Genomic DNA, 16,099 nt, shown 5'->3' on the forward strand with positions numbered 1-16,099 from the left:
TTAAAATCAATAGGGTTTTTGTTTTTGCCAGAGTGGGGATTGTAGTAACCAATCCTTTATTTGTATCTTCCAATCACTTAATTTCTGTTCATTCAACCGGCCATCATCTTCTCTAGTCACACAGAGAGGAAAGCAACCATTCAGATGTATTCTTTCCAAAAGCGGAGTTCATTTGAGTCACCCATTGTCAAGCTGGTAACTAGTAAACTTGCAATTGGCACACACCCAGGCACACATTTACAACTGGAAGTATAAGGACTCTTGATCCATCTGACTCTTCAATTTCCTCTATACGAACTTCCCTTTAAACTTTAGAAACAGCTTCTTAGGCCTTAGGTGCCAATCCTGCAAAGACTTACACATGTGCTTAACTTTACACACTGAGTACTGCCAGTAAAGTCTGCTCACACTGGAAAAAAAGTTAAACACATGCATAGGTCTTTGCAGGATCAGGATAGGAATCTCTGTATAATGTAATGTGTTCAAAGACCTGATTACAAACAGTTTGTGGTGGATGCATTTTGTAATGAACTAAGAGAGTCCTTGGGCCCAAATAGTTATGCATATGACTTCAATAGGAGAATTCACACAAGTAACTTTTTGCAGGATTGAGCCCCTTGCGTGTAAGGAATTCTTAATATTCTACCTTGCCTTTTAAATTTTAATACAAATTTTGAAAATTAACAAAAAAAATCTCAACAAAGAGCCTTTTGTAAAATACAGAGTCTATCATGGATTCACCATATTTGAAAGTCAAAATTAGAATCAAGGAGTAAGCCTTATTTATTATATCAATACAACAACTAAACCCAGTTTGACTCAATGCCTTAAATGTCCACTTTACCTAGAGTCCGTCTGGTCATTGCAAGCAAAATATGAAGCAACTTTTGAAGCTCATTGTACAACATTCTCATGTTACCTTATTTTCTTTCACATAAGTGGAGCAGAGTAAATGAGGATAAACAGTTTCTTTGAGCACTTTTCCATCGGCAGGATATATGCTTTTAGAATGTCCACTGCATAATTAAAAAGAAAATCAAATGCTTTAGAAATTGGTCTTTTTAAAAGCAGAATGGTTGTGTCCAAGATTCTCAAGTTCAGCTAAAGTTGTTGGGTAAGTAATTACAAGTGATTTCTTTTTGAAACCACAGCACCAGCTGCCCAAGTTCTACATGGCTAATCTTATTCCTGTATCCCCTGCTGTGTCAAACAAAGACTGAGGGCTGTCAAACTCAGGGTAAATCTTCTAGTGCCAAAGTGTTTTTGTTCTGGTTTTTCATCATTTGCGACATGCAGGGATTTTCCATAGTAAACCTCCCAAAGTTCATCTTGTACCTGAACTTTTTGTGTTCATTTCCAATCTGAGCCCACCTGTTCAGCAGCTGGTAGATGTAACTGTGACCATCTTCCGTCCAGATGATGAGTCTCCGAGCAGCTAGCACTTCACCACCAGCAAAGCACTGACCACTTTTGTTGAATTCAGTGCATAGCAAGGAAAAATCACAATAATCATAGACCTAAAGACAGAAAAATGATAGATAAACATAAATTAATACTATGTGTTTCCTATTGACTATTTCATTTTAATGCAAATACTGGCTTTGAGCAAAGATTCAGAAAGTAAAGTATTTATGAGACTGTTTTTATGGTGTACATTCAGACCACCCTATTAAATGCAATGGGGTTACACTACTGGTAAAACACAGTAAGATCAGAATCAGGCCACATGATTCTAGGAAGAAAAAACTGCCAATTAAGAAAAACAACATTAAAGGCTTAAAGGCAGAGTTACAGTCAGGGGGTTGGGAGGAGGCACGGGATTTGTTTTGTTTGTCATTACAGAATTCATCCTCTGTGTAACTACATTGAGTTCAGGAGTGAATGTGGCCGATTAGAACAAAACCTTCAAATTTCCTCTTCGGAGAACTTTTACATTCCTCTGTTCATGATCACACTACATATGTAGCTTCTTTAACCCAACACTGTTAGATCCGCCCACAGTTCTGTTATCTGGGACACACATTTGTTCTTCATCACAGATTAATTTAATCACCATGCAAACCCACATCTTTCCAGGAGTGCATAGCAAAAGATGGCTATCCCACTCCCAGCGCCTCTGAAAACACATTGGCTGCTATTCCACAGGGCCTCCTCTCCTGCAATTGCAGGAGAATGTAGTGCAGTGGTCAGGGGGGACAGCATTTGGTATGGTGGTATGGCAGCATGTAGTACTGACTTTCAATGGGATTTAGGAACCCAAGTCACCTTTGAAAATGAGACTTGGGCACTGCAATACAGAGCAGAGCACAGCATTAAATACCTTTAAAAATCCAGGCCTTTATCATCTCAGCTACGCAATTAAAATAACTGGTGAAGAAATGGAGCAAGCAGTTTCCTCTGATATCCCAAATAGCTAGTGAGTACTGTTTCATTTGATTTAAGGAGGAAAATAACTACTTACATATAAAATCAATCATGTTCACTTTTCCAAAATGCTACTGAATTGCTAACAATGTTATATAGGAAGCATTAAGTACTATGTGTAATGCAGTACCTTCCAACAGTTTGCGAGCACGACTAAGAGGAGTCTTTCTGTGTATGTGCAAAATCTTATTGCTTGGCAGTTTGTACAGTCCAGAGCTTTGGATTCTTGTTCATATACACTTTGCCTCTCCTAGATATTAGAGGGAAAAGTAGTAGTATTAGACAAATAAGATATTCTGGATCTTCAGGCTATAAATTTTCAGGAAAGAAACCAGCTATTAAAAACATTTTGTAAAGACAGACGTTCAAAATGCAATGCGACTGTAACTTTTCATTAAACAGTGAGTTGGGGGTAGGATTCATGGCCCCTGTAGAGATGATGGGCATTCTGTGGGGACTACCTTCATACTCTCATTTAAAGGAGTGGCAATGAGGGTCAGGGAGGGATTGGATCAGGGAAGAGCATAGGCAACATTGATAGATCTGCCACTATGAAGATGCACTAGCCATTGCTCCATGTAAAGCCAACAAAGCCATAGCAGTCTATACGCTCGCAGTTTCAGATACACAATGGACAACAGGGGATTCTTTTCCTACAGCATAGCAAACAATAGTATCGGCACTTGAGTTGTATGCTGGGTAAATGATCTTGACTTAAATTAATACTTTCCCACCACTTTTAGGGGTCATTATATTCCTATCCTTTTGGATTTGAAAGCATGAATGGCTTGCAAAAGAAAAAAATCCTACTTTTTGCCCTTTTCAAAGTGAATATCAAAGGCTCACTATTGAGGCTGACAGGCCCAAAATGGTTATGTTGGAATTATTTTTATTAATTATTGATCACATCACAAAATACTGACATTTTCTGCCATGAAACAATCCCCCTCCCATCATCAATCCACTGCAAGAAGGTCTACAGTGGTCTGACAATCTCAGCTGTTAAGTTAAAAGCAAAACAGCCACTATCACAGGCAGGAATGTCATGGCATCTTCTTACTCACCCTTGCAGCTCCAGGAGGGAATTACAATTGATGAGAATTGTGCTCTCTAGGTATTTGAAGGAGCTGTAGTCTCACTAACTCTGAACCCCTCCCATCTCAAAGGGCAGAAAAGAAAAGGATCGGCATAATACCTACATATGCTTGTGTTATGTCTGTTTGTGACTGGTGGCTGCACAGTCACTCTGCTTTAACAGCAACAATTTCAAGGCTGCAGCAGCACTAGTTATCTAGGACTGATATACTGAAGGGAAATGTTAAACACAGTCTTTTTATAACAATGAACATGTTTTTAGGAGTGACATCAAACTTGACAGCATCTCTTTAAGGGTCTGATCCTATCAATTAATATGCACCTCCCATGAGGTGCTCCTACATTAAGGTACTAATGTAGCTAAGCGTTCTCTGGAGAAAGGAGGTGCTGAAATTGTTGCTCGTGTGGCTAAAAAGGCAACCTTCCTATTTTAAGAAAAGGATTATACAAATTTGAGTCCTTTATTAGTGATAGTACTAATTTTTTTATATAACAATATAAGTGTTGTGGATCTCATTGCCACAGGAAGTTGTTGGGGCAAGAATTTAGCAAGATTCTAAAAGGAATTGGACATGTATATGGATATTAAGAATACCCAGAGTTATAATAAACAGCAACAAAAATTTTGAAAGGGATATTAAACCTCATGCTTCAGGATTTAAGTCAATCCCTATCTATTAGAGACCAAGATTTGAACTAGTATGGGGGCCACATCTGTCTACTGCAGGGTTCTGACATTTTCCTCTGAAGCATCTGGTTCTGACCACTGTACTAGACTAGTTGGGCTTATGTCTGCTTCAGTCTGGTCATTTCTATGTTCCTGTGTGCTTACAAAAAGCAAGAAAGTGAATTCATCCACATTTTAATGCTACTAATGTCAGTGGAGTTACCCCATGGATGAATTTGGCCCAAACCATCAAAGTCCTTGGCCTAAAGTACTTGCAGACTAAGTGGATCAAAAGAAAAGCTTCGACTCCAGTTCCAGCACAAACAGCTGTCAGGGCAGCTTTGGTGAGAATATTAATATTCATAAACTGTACACAATAAGTAGACTTGAGGAGAGAGGGTGGGTGAAAGGCTGTTCCAAATGAAGAGGATAGCATGAAATAATATGAAAAATAGACAGTGGGAGAAGGAGACAAAATTAGTATATAGGAGACAGAAAGAAGGACCAAGAGAGCATACAGGTAGAATTATGCAGAGCTTTGAACATAATGTGGAAGGAGGGAAGAAGGGGTTTAGAGGAGGGAGTGACAAGAAAGGATTATGATCTTAGCATCAGTGTGGAAGAATAACAGGCAAGCTGTAGGAAAGCCAGAAGATGATGCAGTAGTCAAGGCAAGAGATGTACAAAGACATGGACTAGTGTTTAGTGGAGATAAGAAGGATGGATTCTAGGAATTTTATTGAGAATGAAGAGATAGGGCTTAGTAAGAGCCTCAGCCTTTTCAACAAACATGCTTACAAAAATAACTAACTCTGTTTAATACACATTCACAAGACATTATGTTCAGATTCAGTATTTTTGTATCCTGACAATACTTCCATGTTCTATATGTTACATTCATGTTTTAGGTTAAGACTTCATGTTTCATGCAAACTGACCTGTATACTGGTCACTGATGAGGATAGATCCCATACTTTAAGATCTCCAGTTACAGATACTGCTACTAGTGAATCTTCTATAAAAAGGTAATACAAAGCTGTTTAATATGAAACTAAATTCAAATCACTGTGACTTGAGCCAAATGAGAACACAAGTACCACCAATGCTATCTTAGTGCACACTGGAGCTCTGTTTTGGAAATACCAACTTTAGTCTTTTGGACCTGATGTTCCAGACTGTACACACAAAACAGAATGTCTAATTTGTATGTGCAGTCACTGTATTGTGAAGGGAAACAGGGTCCTTGTATATAGAAATGCTCAACCATGTGCTTAACCATCAATCTCATGTGCAAATAAGATATTTGATCAAGGTAACTGTGTGAGCAAACTAGGTGAATAATTGCACAAGCACTTTGTTAATGCAACTGCACATAAACACTTTTGAAAATCAGGCCCTGCACACATATAATCTCCCTAATTTCACACTCATATAATCATTGTCACAGGTAGCCTATTAATCGAGCTAATTATAAGCAAAGTGTAAGAAAATAATTCTTTCCAGCTCTCAGGTTTCTGCTTAAGAAGCAAAACACAGTAATTTAAGTCTGATTGACATTAAAATATAAATATATCTTCAAGTATCGATATTGAAGTATTTTACATCCTGAACGTATTTGTGAAATATAACAATATATTTAACTAACTATAATTAAAATATAGTATAGAAAGAATCTTTAGGCATTTGCTGCTCTATATAAAAACAAGACATGACTGGCCGGCTTACACGCTAATTTCTGCATGTCACTACTATATATGTACCTTGAATCCTTGTGGAGTGAACAATACACATGCCACTGATCCAGTCAGAAGACTGAAAAGATATTAAAGTGTGAAGAACAGCCAAAGTCTTAGCATCAATAATGAGGACATCTTGATATTGTCCACAACATAGAAGCCAGCCATCTCCTGTCATTCGGAAGGAGCAATGGTAATACTGTCCAAATGGAATTAAGCAAGAAAAGGTTAATAGAGAGAGCTATACAAGTTCACTTGCATATTATTTCTGGCTTTCATACACACCATTTTATAAAATTTTAATGAACAAAAACAGGATTTTAAACACATTAAAACTTATTTTTTTAAACTGCATCAGAATCATACAGGTGAGCCAATTAATACCTGTATATAATTCTGAACAAACAGAAAAAGAAGAAAAAAGAACAAACACTTACATTCTGAAATGTATGATGGTAAGATGAAATTAATGCAAATGAATGCTTATTAAGGAGGCCTCATGCAGACTGGCTAACTATTAAATTCCTGGTGGAGTTAAAGGGGTTAATTTTACCCTATAAAACCCTAAGTGGGTTTGGGATTTGTTCAACTGAGAGATCTCATCTCTCCCCATCCATGAGACACTGCTGCCATTCTGAAGGTGCTATAACCTAAAACCCACCAGTTTGAAAAGAAGAGGGCTGATGGTAGGTTATTTTCCAGGAGGGATTCTCAACTATGGAATTCATTTGTTTAAAAGAAGGCCAAATTTGTCAGTATTCAGCACATTTTTGGTTTTGTAGGTGTCTGAGGGTGGGATTGGCTATTGGATGGTGGATGCAGAGTAGCTAATGTGGGTGTTATTTTGGGCAAGTATTATTATGGCATGCATGTACATTTGGATTTTGTGTGATTTTTATTTGTAATTGTATGTGTAAATGTTGTAAAAATGTCTAGGGCCTGGGACTGTTGCTTCAAATAGAATCTAAATAAATAAAGTTGTCAAAATAAATTGAGTGATCATGTACTAGCATGAAAATATACTGCTGAATTATACTTTTTTATTCATTGTTGCTTAGCTCTCTATACTTTTAGTTTTAGAAACTTACTCCATTTTGTTACAGTTAACTAAATAATATCTGAAAATTATAAAGAGTTACATAAATAACAAAATGGAAAAAGATATACACATCTACACACCACTAAGAATGCATATCTGGAAATAGAAGAACAGGAGGACTTGTGGCACCTTAGAGACTAACAAATTTATTAGAGCATAAGCTTTCGTGGACTACAGCCCACTTCTTCGGAGTGGGCTGTAGTCCACGAAAGCTTATGCTCTAATAAATTTGTTAGTCTCTAAGGTGCCACAAGTCCTCCTGTTCTTCTTTTTGCGGATACAGACTAACACGGCTGCTACTCTGAAACCTTTCATATCTGGAAATGTTATCATAGCTGGAAATGTTACTTTGGCTCCATAGAAACACAGCAACAAATGCGTTCAGCCATTTGTAGCTACTGCTATTCTTTAAAAAAGCAGCTTTTAACTGGCAGACGTGGACAGTCAGCCCTCTAGGAAAAGAAGATCTCACATTTACTTAACCACAAATGATTAACAGGCCTGTTGCTCCTTGTGTTCAAGTTTCATTTAAAATGGCAAATGTTCAGTTTGCAGTGTCCTGACATCTGCCATTTTCTGCTGAGGCATACATGAGTACAGAAGGAACCTACGAAACTAGATTTGTGAAATGTTAATTAGCAATCAAGCAACATTTTTCATGTGCTGATACCATCAAAATCCGCATGTGTCTGCACCCATCTCAGAGTAACCTCCTGTAGGTAGGAATGCTCTCACAAATACTAGCAGCAATCAGTACTTTTGGAGCGGTAATACCAGGCAGTACTCACTTTTGAAGGCTGTACTTTTAAGAATGATGATTCCTGTCCTACCTACATTTTTTTTTTTCAATTTTCCTCTTAGATACCCATTTTCTCCTTTTATCATCTTTTCAATGTCTCCACACACCTCCTAGTGTGGAGTGCTAGTCTTTCCTGGAGATTAGTATGTTGTTTCTCCTGCCCTCCCAAGCTACCTGGCGTTGAGAGCAAGGTATAAGGACTCTACCTCTGATCTCCTATAATAGCACAATGGACTGGTACTAAATCAACAGGCTAGCCCACATATCTACCTCTTTTTAATAGTTCTCCAGCTCCTTAACTCTTTACATCCAATTGAGCCACACCCCACAGCAGAACATATTGGACCCACTATTACAACATTATTGCTGTTGTATATGTATGGTAATATGAATTGTTGGGGAGTGATTTTCATTACGATATGGCATACAGGCCCCAAGTCTGTTGATAAAACTATAGAAGTGCATTTAATTGTTAATTGACAAGTTGAAGAAACAAGGTCATTTAAAAACTATCATTGATATTAATGCTTAAGTCAACCAGGCAAGCCAAAAAAGTTGCATGGAAACAGTATTACCTCTACAAGCTTTGAAATATTTAAAATTTTCCTGTAGCTTGGGACTCTCATGAAAGCTCTAAAAAGTTCTCAGACCTTCAGCACTTGCAAACTAGACTTCCACACTCAAGAAAAACAGCATTTTAATTAACTTAGGGGCCCTGAGCAATTCTTTCATGAACACATCCAGAAATAAACCAGCAGCTCTCTGAATCAGAGCCATTCCTAAATCATATACATATATATTTCACACACACCCCTCATTCTCTAGCATCTAGGTACTTAGCAAGTACCTGGATATACTTCAAAGCAGAGACTCGAAAGGCAATTGACTGAAGAAAGATTTAAAGCAATTTGACATCTAAAAATAAGTGTTCTACTGAGCTCTGTCATGAATGAAAGTGCATTTTTGGAAAGAGGACCTAGTATTTTCCTGGAGGTTAGCAGCTAGGCAATCAAAACCCTCCAATTAATTTATCTAGGTTTAAAAGTAAGATCACTAGCAAACTGTCTTACAAAATATTTGGCTATAGAGTTTGCATTTACCCATTTTCAAGACAGACGACCTTAAACTAACATTTTCCATGTTGCCCTTATGAAGGCCAAAACAAAAACCACAAGAAATGGCCTTGCTGTGCATCAATACCTGAAGCTCAAATGTCACAATCAATAAATATATGGATATTACTTTCTAGAAACATTAGTGGCTGAAAAAGAAATGCTTCTATTTGTCTGAGAAATAGAGGTGAAACACAAAGCGGAAATTTTTTTAGTTCATTTCCCAGATGGAAAATGAAACAGGAATAAATAATAAATGGTAAGATGCTACATATACTGCAACAAGTTTTTTGCTCTCTCTGTTTTCTTCCTTATGAAGTATGTTACATTCACAAACAATTTTCAAACATATTTCCCCAAAATCAGAGATATAATAAAATAATAATAATAATAATAATAAATAATGTGCAACTCACATTGTAAAGCACTGAAATATTCAATGAAAAGTTGCTATACTTACACAGATTGCTGTATGCCTATAAGGAAGGTTTGCGTTCTCAATGCACTGTCCACTAGTGACATTCCAAACACACATCTCCCTGCCAAAGATAACTTCATATTACTCTCTGTCATTTCCACTCAATTGGCTGGAATAATTTTGTGCCACCAAGTTTTTCTTTAGTACTGCACTTTTGTGGCTTTTTGTTACAGATTACTGGGTAAGAAAATGTTTTGGTCATTAGCAAGGGATGACATACAGTATCTGTTTCTTTTTGTTTTGGTAATTACACCCTGCTGCCTTGCAGCAAACCCTACTTTAAGGCCAAGTCTGGCCTACAACAAATTGTAGGTATACTGCCATTATGGCTCATCAATGTGTCACCATAACTATCATTCGCTGGAACTACATCCTCCTGAAAATGATTCATTTCACTGAACTTAAACTACACATTTTGAAAAGAATAATGCATCTTCTACAGCACCAGACTTTAGTTCTTGAGATAAGCTATCATTTTCTGTTAAGAATAAACAGTGCCACCATGAGGCTGTTTCTGAAGTCTATTTCTTCAATACAATACAGCATTTCATATATATACTACCTAATCAAAGGTTAATATTTTGAGAACAAGCTTTCAAATATTTTTGTATGTTAGCCAATGTACTTTACTTAAACCATATTCAACATGCTTTGGAATTAATGTCTAGTAGTTGTTCAATCAAGTTTACCTGGCAAGTGAAACCCTTCTGAGGTATGTCAAGATGTCAGAGCTCGGCAGCTATGGACCAGTTCCACAAAGGTATTTAGGCTCTTAACTTCCATTGATTTGAATGGAAGTTAGATGCTTCTATATGTTTGTGGATCTGGGCATACATGTTAAGAAAAAAAAAATCTACAGACTGAGTTAAATAAATGGTAACCATTATTCTTTCCGCAATTTAACCAAACATGTTATGCTATTCAGAAAATAATTGTTTCACAGTGTTGTCTGGAAGAGACTATATTAGGTTCACATTGGAAAAATAAAATCATTAATATATCAGAAAAACAATTTAGAGATTTAAACTTCAACTGATACTGTTAATTTCATATAATTGGCTAATCCAAAATGATTATTCAGTGTTTATTTACCACTGTGTACACTGTAAATAAAATCTGCGTGTGGTATGTTCCAGAAAGTTAGCTAAACAGAATGATTTCTAATAATCATTGCCTGGTGGCGAAATTCTTCTCTCATTTATTCTGGCGTAAATGAGGGGTAACTCCACTGACTTCAGCATTGGATATCTACACTGGTGTAACTGAGAGCAGAATTTCACCCACATTTCCATATTGCTTTGAAACGATAAGAGTTTGTTCTCTTCCTATGAGTAGGTAGAGAATAACACATTATAAATATTGTATCATGATGCCTTTTTTCTCTGACCAATACTGTCCACATCAGTGGATACAGGCAGGTAGAAATACACCTCTACCTCGATATAATGCTGTCCCTGGCAGCCAAAAAATCTTACCGTGTTATAGGTGAAACCGCGTTATATTGAACTTGCTTTGATCCGCCGGAGCGCACAGTCCCGCGCCCCCCAGAGCGCTGCTTTACCGCGTTATATCCAAATTCATGATATATCGGGTTGCATTATATCAAGGCAGCGGTGTATAAATCTTAATGGAATAAATTCAACATTTCCACACAAAAAAGGACACTAAGAATTGCCTATTATGCATTTTTCTAAGGAATGTCAGCGACAGAAAAGAGGAAAGGCCCGGACATTATTAAATGGAATTAGAGGGAAACTTTTTCCACGCAATGTTCTTAACCACAATCCAAGAAGACAGAAACTTGAAAGTAGTAAAAGGACTGATCCACAGCCCAGAGTACACAATCTGACGAAGCTTGCCTCTGCTGAAGACAAGGCATCCTATTTGTAATCATTGCAGCTTCATATTGCAACCTTCCAGAGCTCAATGGTGAATGTCTTGCCATTATATCAGTGGTAGCCCTGTTAGTCTGTATCAGCAAAAACGAGGAGTCCTTCTGGCACCGTAGAGACTAACAAATTTATTTGGGCATAAGCTTTCGTGGTCTAGAACCCACTTCATCAGATGCATGAAGTGAAAAACACAGGGGCAGGGGTTGCTTTACCAAGTGTGAGGTCAGTCTAACGAGATAAATCAATTGACCTCACACTTGGTAAAGCAACCCCCATCCTTTAATGTATTTATACCTGCTCCTGTATTTTTCACTTCATGCATCTGATGAAGTGGGTTCTAGCCCATGAAAGCTTATGCCCAAATAAATCTATTAGTCTCTAAGGTACCACAAGGCTTCTTCCTTGTTTTTGCCCTTATATGGTGCACCAAAGAAGTTGCCAGTGGTTCTGTGGAATGAACATTTAAAGGGTTCTGAAGATCATTTGTCCTTATCTATACGTATCCCAGATACACAATACAATCAATCCAGTAGTGAGCTTTCATTGTTTCTCCAAATAACATATACATATGAGAAAGCTTTTAGTCTTTTTCTAAGTCCATTTTTACATGTATATAGTATTTAAGCAACGGAATACTTTTCCCACTTAGCACTGTATAGATTAGGGCCAGAAAAATGGAAGGGCAGAATTAAGATGAAAGTTAACCTCACTTTCAGTACAATGGCAGGATTAACTTTGGGAGTGTAAGGGGGATAATACAAAGTTAATTTTGTAGGTCTCCAGCCTCTTTCCTTCACCTAGCTACCAAACTTCTCTTTGCCACTATCTCATTTAACCAAGGCAGCAAGCAGGGAGATGATTTCTTCAGCAGCAGCCCCCTCTAGAACAGGGCTGGGAATCCAGCAAGCATAGAGTGGAGTTACGAGGTGGCTGGCCCCTTTAAGAGGAAATGGGACCTCAGCCCACCTGGGCCCAGATCAGCTTCCCTCCCCAGGTGGGTAATAATGAATGAGGTAATGAAGTCATGGGATTAACTCAGGCTAGACCTTGGTTTGTGAGAGAAGAAGGGATGGACTCCTGGAGTAGCCGCTAAGGAAGCTCGAATACAAGCTGGTAACACTCCAGGTAGGAGGATTAGGCAGGACAGAAGCCTGGAAACCTGTAGCTGGCTTGAGGAAGCAGCTGCAGGGAGCAAGACTGACTCCTGCAAGGAGTAAAGGACCTGAAACCAACTTCAGGATGGAGGACTAGGGACTTTTGACTCAACAAGAGAGAAACATTGAACTGGGGTTGGGTTGAGGGTCCTTTATTTACTGAGGACTTATTAAGTTGTACCTCAGAAGGGGAATATTTTAATTACTGTTGGACTGTGATGGTGAGTTATTGATAAGCCCTATGAGATAAGGGAAATTGAGGCAGTTGTGACATTTTATACCTTGGGGGAGAGTCCTGTAATCCCCATGTTCCTCATTATATTTAACTGTGATCTTGCACATAAAGCATTCCATGTGAGGTATCGGGGGAAAGGTTATGAACTGCTGAAACCCACTGTTCTATCTAAATATGTATATCTTTAATACATATAAAGTTATGAGAATTGTGTTGTATGGTTGTCACTAAAACATGCTGTAAATTGGGGAATCAGCCAGATATTAGCTCCCCGGAGGCAACAGCAAGGAAAGTAACCAACATGAGGGCACAGTGTCAAACAACACATTGTCCAGCAAAGGAGTTACAATTCAATGACTCACCTATATGAGGCCATACCAGGGGAATTGCTCAACCTTGCCTGGAGACTCAGCAATGCCCCCAGACATGCCTGGACTTGTACTCTCCAAGCACATAGGACTGAGGGTATAAAACAGATACAGTGGCCCCATGCTGGGCCTTTCTCCTTCACCCACCTACACTGCAAGCAACAAGGACACTCTGAAGACTCCAACTAGCAAGGCATTTTGAGAGACAGCCCAGGCTGGAGAGAGTTCAGGGGGAACAACGGTCCCACAGTGCCTGGCTGCACCCCAGGGAACCCATCACAGCGGGGTGCTGCTGAGCCATGAGAGGATGCTTGAGAGACAGCCAACCCTGTTACAGGGCCTGGGCACATCAACCTCTCTCATAGCTTCATTCCCTTGAGAGTCAGTATTCATGATGCTAAAGAGTCTTCTGGTCCTGCCAATGCCCTCCCACAGCTCTGTGCTCCTGGTTGGCATAGGGCCTTGCTGCCCCCTGAAAACGCATTCTCTTGGGAATGGGCTCCTGGCATCACATTGATTCTCTGGACCTGCCAGCCCTCTCTGCATTCCAAGGGATGGGCTTCCCATCTCCATGTTGTGTGTGGGCCAGCTGATAGTTGGGCATGGCAGAAGCAGAGACCCTCTTTGAAGAGGAATCCTATAGAATAACTTTACTATACTAAGTGACCACTGCACCTTTCCATGTTATGGGGGAAATGGATTGAAAGTCTGCTGCCAAATGCACAATTTGTTCTTAAACCTTGCCACATGGTTTAAGATGCAAAAAGTAATTGAAAACTCATAGTTACCTACCCATTTTCAGTAGCACTAACCACATATGGTTGTTTCTCAAAGTCTCTTGCTTTCGCCAAGCATGTTACTGAAGCAGTATGACCAAAGAGAATTTCTTTAGATGAAATCTAGGAGAGCAATGCAGTTATTTCACTTAACTAAAACAGTACTTTTTTGTATAAATCATCAAGTAATCCAAAATTAAGAAATACCTTCATTATTAATTTTATTACTGACTCATAGACAGTACACATTGTATTCCTACATAAGGCCAGATTGTGCCCACCAGCTCCAAGGATGCACAAGCAGAGAAGTGTGTAAGCCGCAGTTGCCTTTTGCACCACTGCACACAGCAAGGCACAACTGCAGTCCCTGTGATCACTGTGGTATAAAGACTGCCCGTTTTGAGTGGCTTCTGGTGTGCAAGATGCTCCAAAAGAGTCAGAGAACAGGACAGCCCCAGCCCTGCCACCCACTACACACCAGATAGCAGAAGTGGCTGAGTGCACTAGGGATCTGATCCAGCAATGCACTTAAGCAATAGGCTTCACTAAATCTAAAGGACCTGTTGACGTCACTAGGCCTCACCCTAGGTAACTCGGGAGGGTGGAAGGCCACTAAGTGTCAATGAAGCCTTCCTGCACTAGGCCTAAGTGAACCAAACTCTATCCTTCCATGTTTAAACTCTAATCAACCTCAAAAGCCAGGTGCAACTGGAATATGTAAGCAACCAGTTATCTGTGTGCAACCCTCTGCTCAAGCGGTAATAATGAGGCTGCATGTTTCTGGCTGAAGGGAAAAAGGACAAGATAACGGTTTAAAGAAGTTACTAACAAGCTAGGCTTATAGCTGCCAAGAATGACTTAACTATTACCAGGGATGGGAGGGGTAGAGGGAGGAATGGGGGGGGGGGGAGAAAGGGAGGGCTAGAGGGGAAAGGGGAGGGTGAGGCTTAACTGCAAAAAGTATAAAAGAAAAAAAACTGTTCCTGTTAATGTGCTTGATCTGAGATGTGCCTGTCTCCTTGCACCGCTTTGGGATCCCAAATAAACTTTGTTTGCTTCTCCCCCTGGTGTCTTTATTGGCGCGAAGCACACCGGGCAACGAACCCACTGTTGCTGTCCTCGAGCACACCTGTGCTGGCAACAGTTTTGGCGCCCAACGTGGGGCTCGAGGCTGAAATTTAGCCTTGCCCGGACCCCTCTCGGAGGTCGACAGATTGCGGCGACGACCGACGCCCAGCGCGCACCGGTGACTTTACCGGGGGCCTCGGCGGAGACGTGGTTTGGTCGACCCCGGAGGGCACAACGGTGCAACGCGCTCGAGTAGTGGAGAAGCAGCTGCGGGCGACGGTGGGGAACCGGTCCCGTGGATAGGGCGACGGTGCAGAACCGGACCTTTGGATAAGGTAGGAACAGTCCAGTGGGGACTTTATCTGTCTTGACCTGGGGACGCCCAGTGTCTACCTGTTATGACCTGGGGACGCCCAGTGTCTCCCTATGGGGCAGGGACAGAGTATGGCAGGCAGGGTAAGGTGTACACCCTTGGAATGCATTCTGGTGAATTGGAAAGTGTTTGGATCGGATCCGTTGATTAAAAGTAAACTGAAAAAGTTCTGTACAGTAGACTGGCCTCAATATCAGCTAGAGGACCAGGAAAGGTGGCCACCGGAAGGATCACTTAATTATAATACGATCCTTCAATTACTTCTGTTTTGTCAGCAAACGGGTAAATGGAATGAACATATGTATGTACAGTTGTTTGTTGCTAAGAGATAGGTTAGATATTTTGCAAAAGTGTAATTTGACTCCGACAGGTTTGGTAGTAGCTATTGTTAGTCCCCAGAACCCCCCCCCCCCCCCCCCCAGCTGTAATGGCAGGTCCGGTGTCCCCTTCGGCTATCACACCCCCACCCTATAAAGACAAGGTGTCTCAGGTCCCAGAGATTGCCCCCTCGGTGGAATTTTATCTGTTGATCACTGAGACTGTGGTGTCCAGACATGGCTCAGATAGGAATCAGGCCACTACTATGCAGGTTTACACCCATGTGCCTTTTAACCCGGTGGACCTAGCAGCCTTTAAGGCACAGGCAGGGGAATTCTCTACGAACCCAAGCAAGTTTATCTCGGTCTTTGAAGGGTGCCTGGCTAGCTGTAAGCCTGACTGGGATGATTGTAATGTCCTTATGCGGACCCTGCTGTCTGAGGTGGAGCGTAATCAGGTTGTGTCTAAAGAAAAGGAAAAGAGGCAAGCGAAAATGATGGTCGCA

At 40.1% G+C, this 16,099-nt stretch overlaps 1 protein-coding gene across 2 annotated transcripts in view; it reads right to left on the reverse strand.

Annotated features, from left to right (window-relative positions):
* WDR72 (WD repeat domain 72) overlaps positions 1-16,099 on the reverse strand; it is a 186,996-nt gene that overhangs the window by 154,181 nt on the left and 16,716 nt on the right. For both annotated transcript variants that reach the window (XM_024108982.3, XM_065558176.1), the window contains exons 3-9: positions 13,852-13,958; positions 9,393-9,471; positions 5,947-6,121; positions 5,125-5,201; positions 2,555-2,674; positions 1,372-1,517; positions 920-1,016 (exon numbers count right to left, since the gene is read on the reverse strand). In XM_024108982.3, the coding sequence (XP_023964750.2) occupies positions 920-1,016; positions 1,372-1,517; positions 2,555-2,674; positions 5,125-5,201; positions 5,947-6,121; positions 9,393-9,471; positions 13,852-13,958 (801 nt within the window). The remainder of the gene's footprint in view (positions 1-919; positions 1,017-1,371; positions 1,518-2,554; positions 2,675-5,124; positions 5,202-5,946; positions 6,122-9,392; positions 9,472-13,851; positions 13,959-16,099) is intronic.

This window comes from Chrysemys picta, chromosome 10 (genome assembly GCF_011386835.1).
Source record: "Chrysemys picta bellii isolate R12L10 chromosome 10, ASM1138683v2, whole genome shotgun sequence".
NCBI lineage: Eukaryota > Metazoa > Chordata > Testudines > Emydidae > Chrysemys > Chrysemys picta.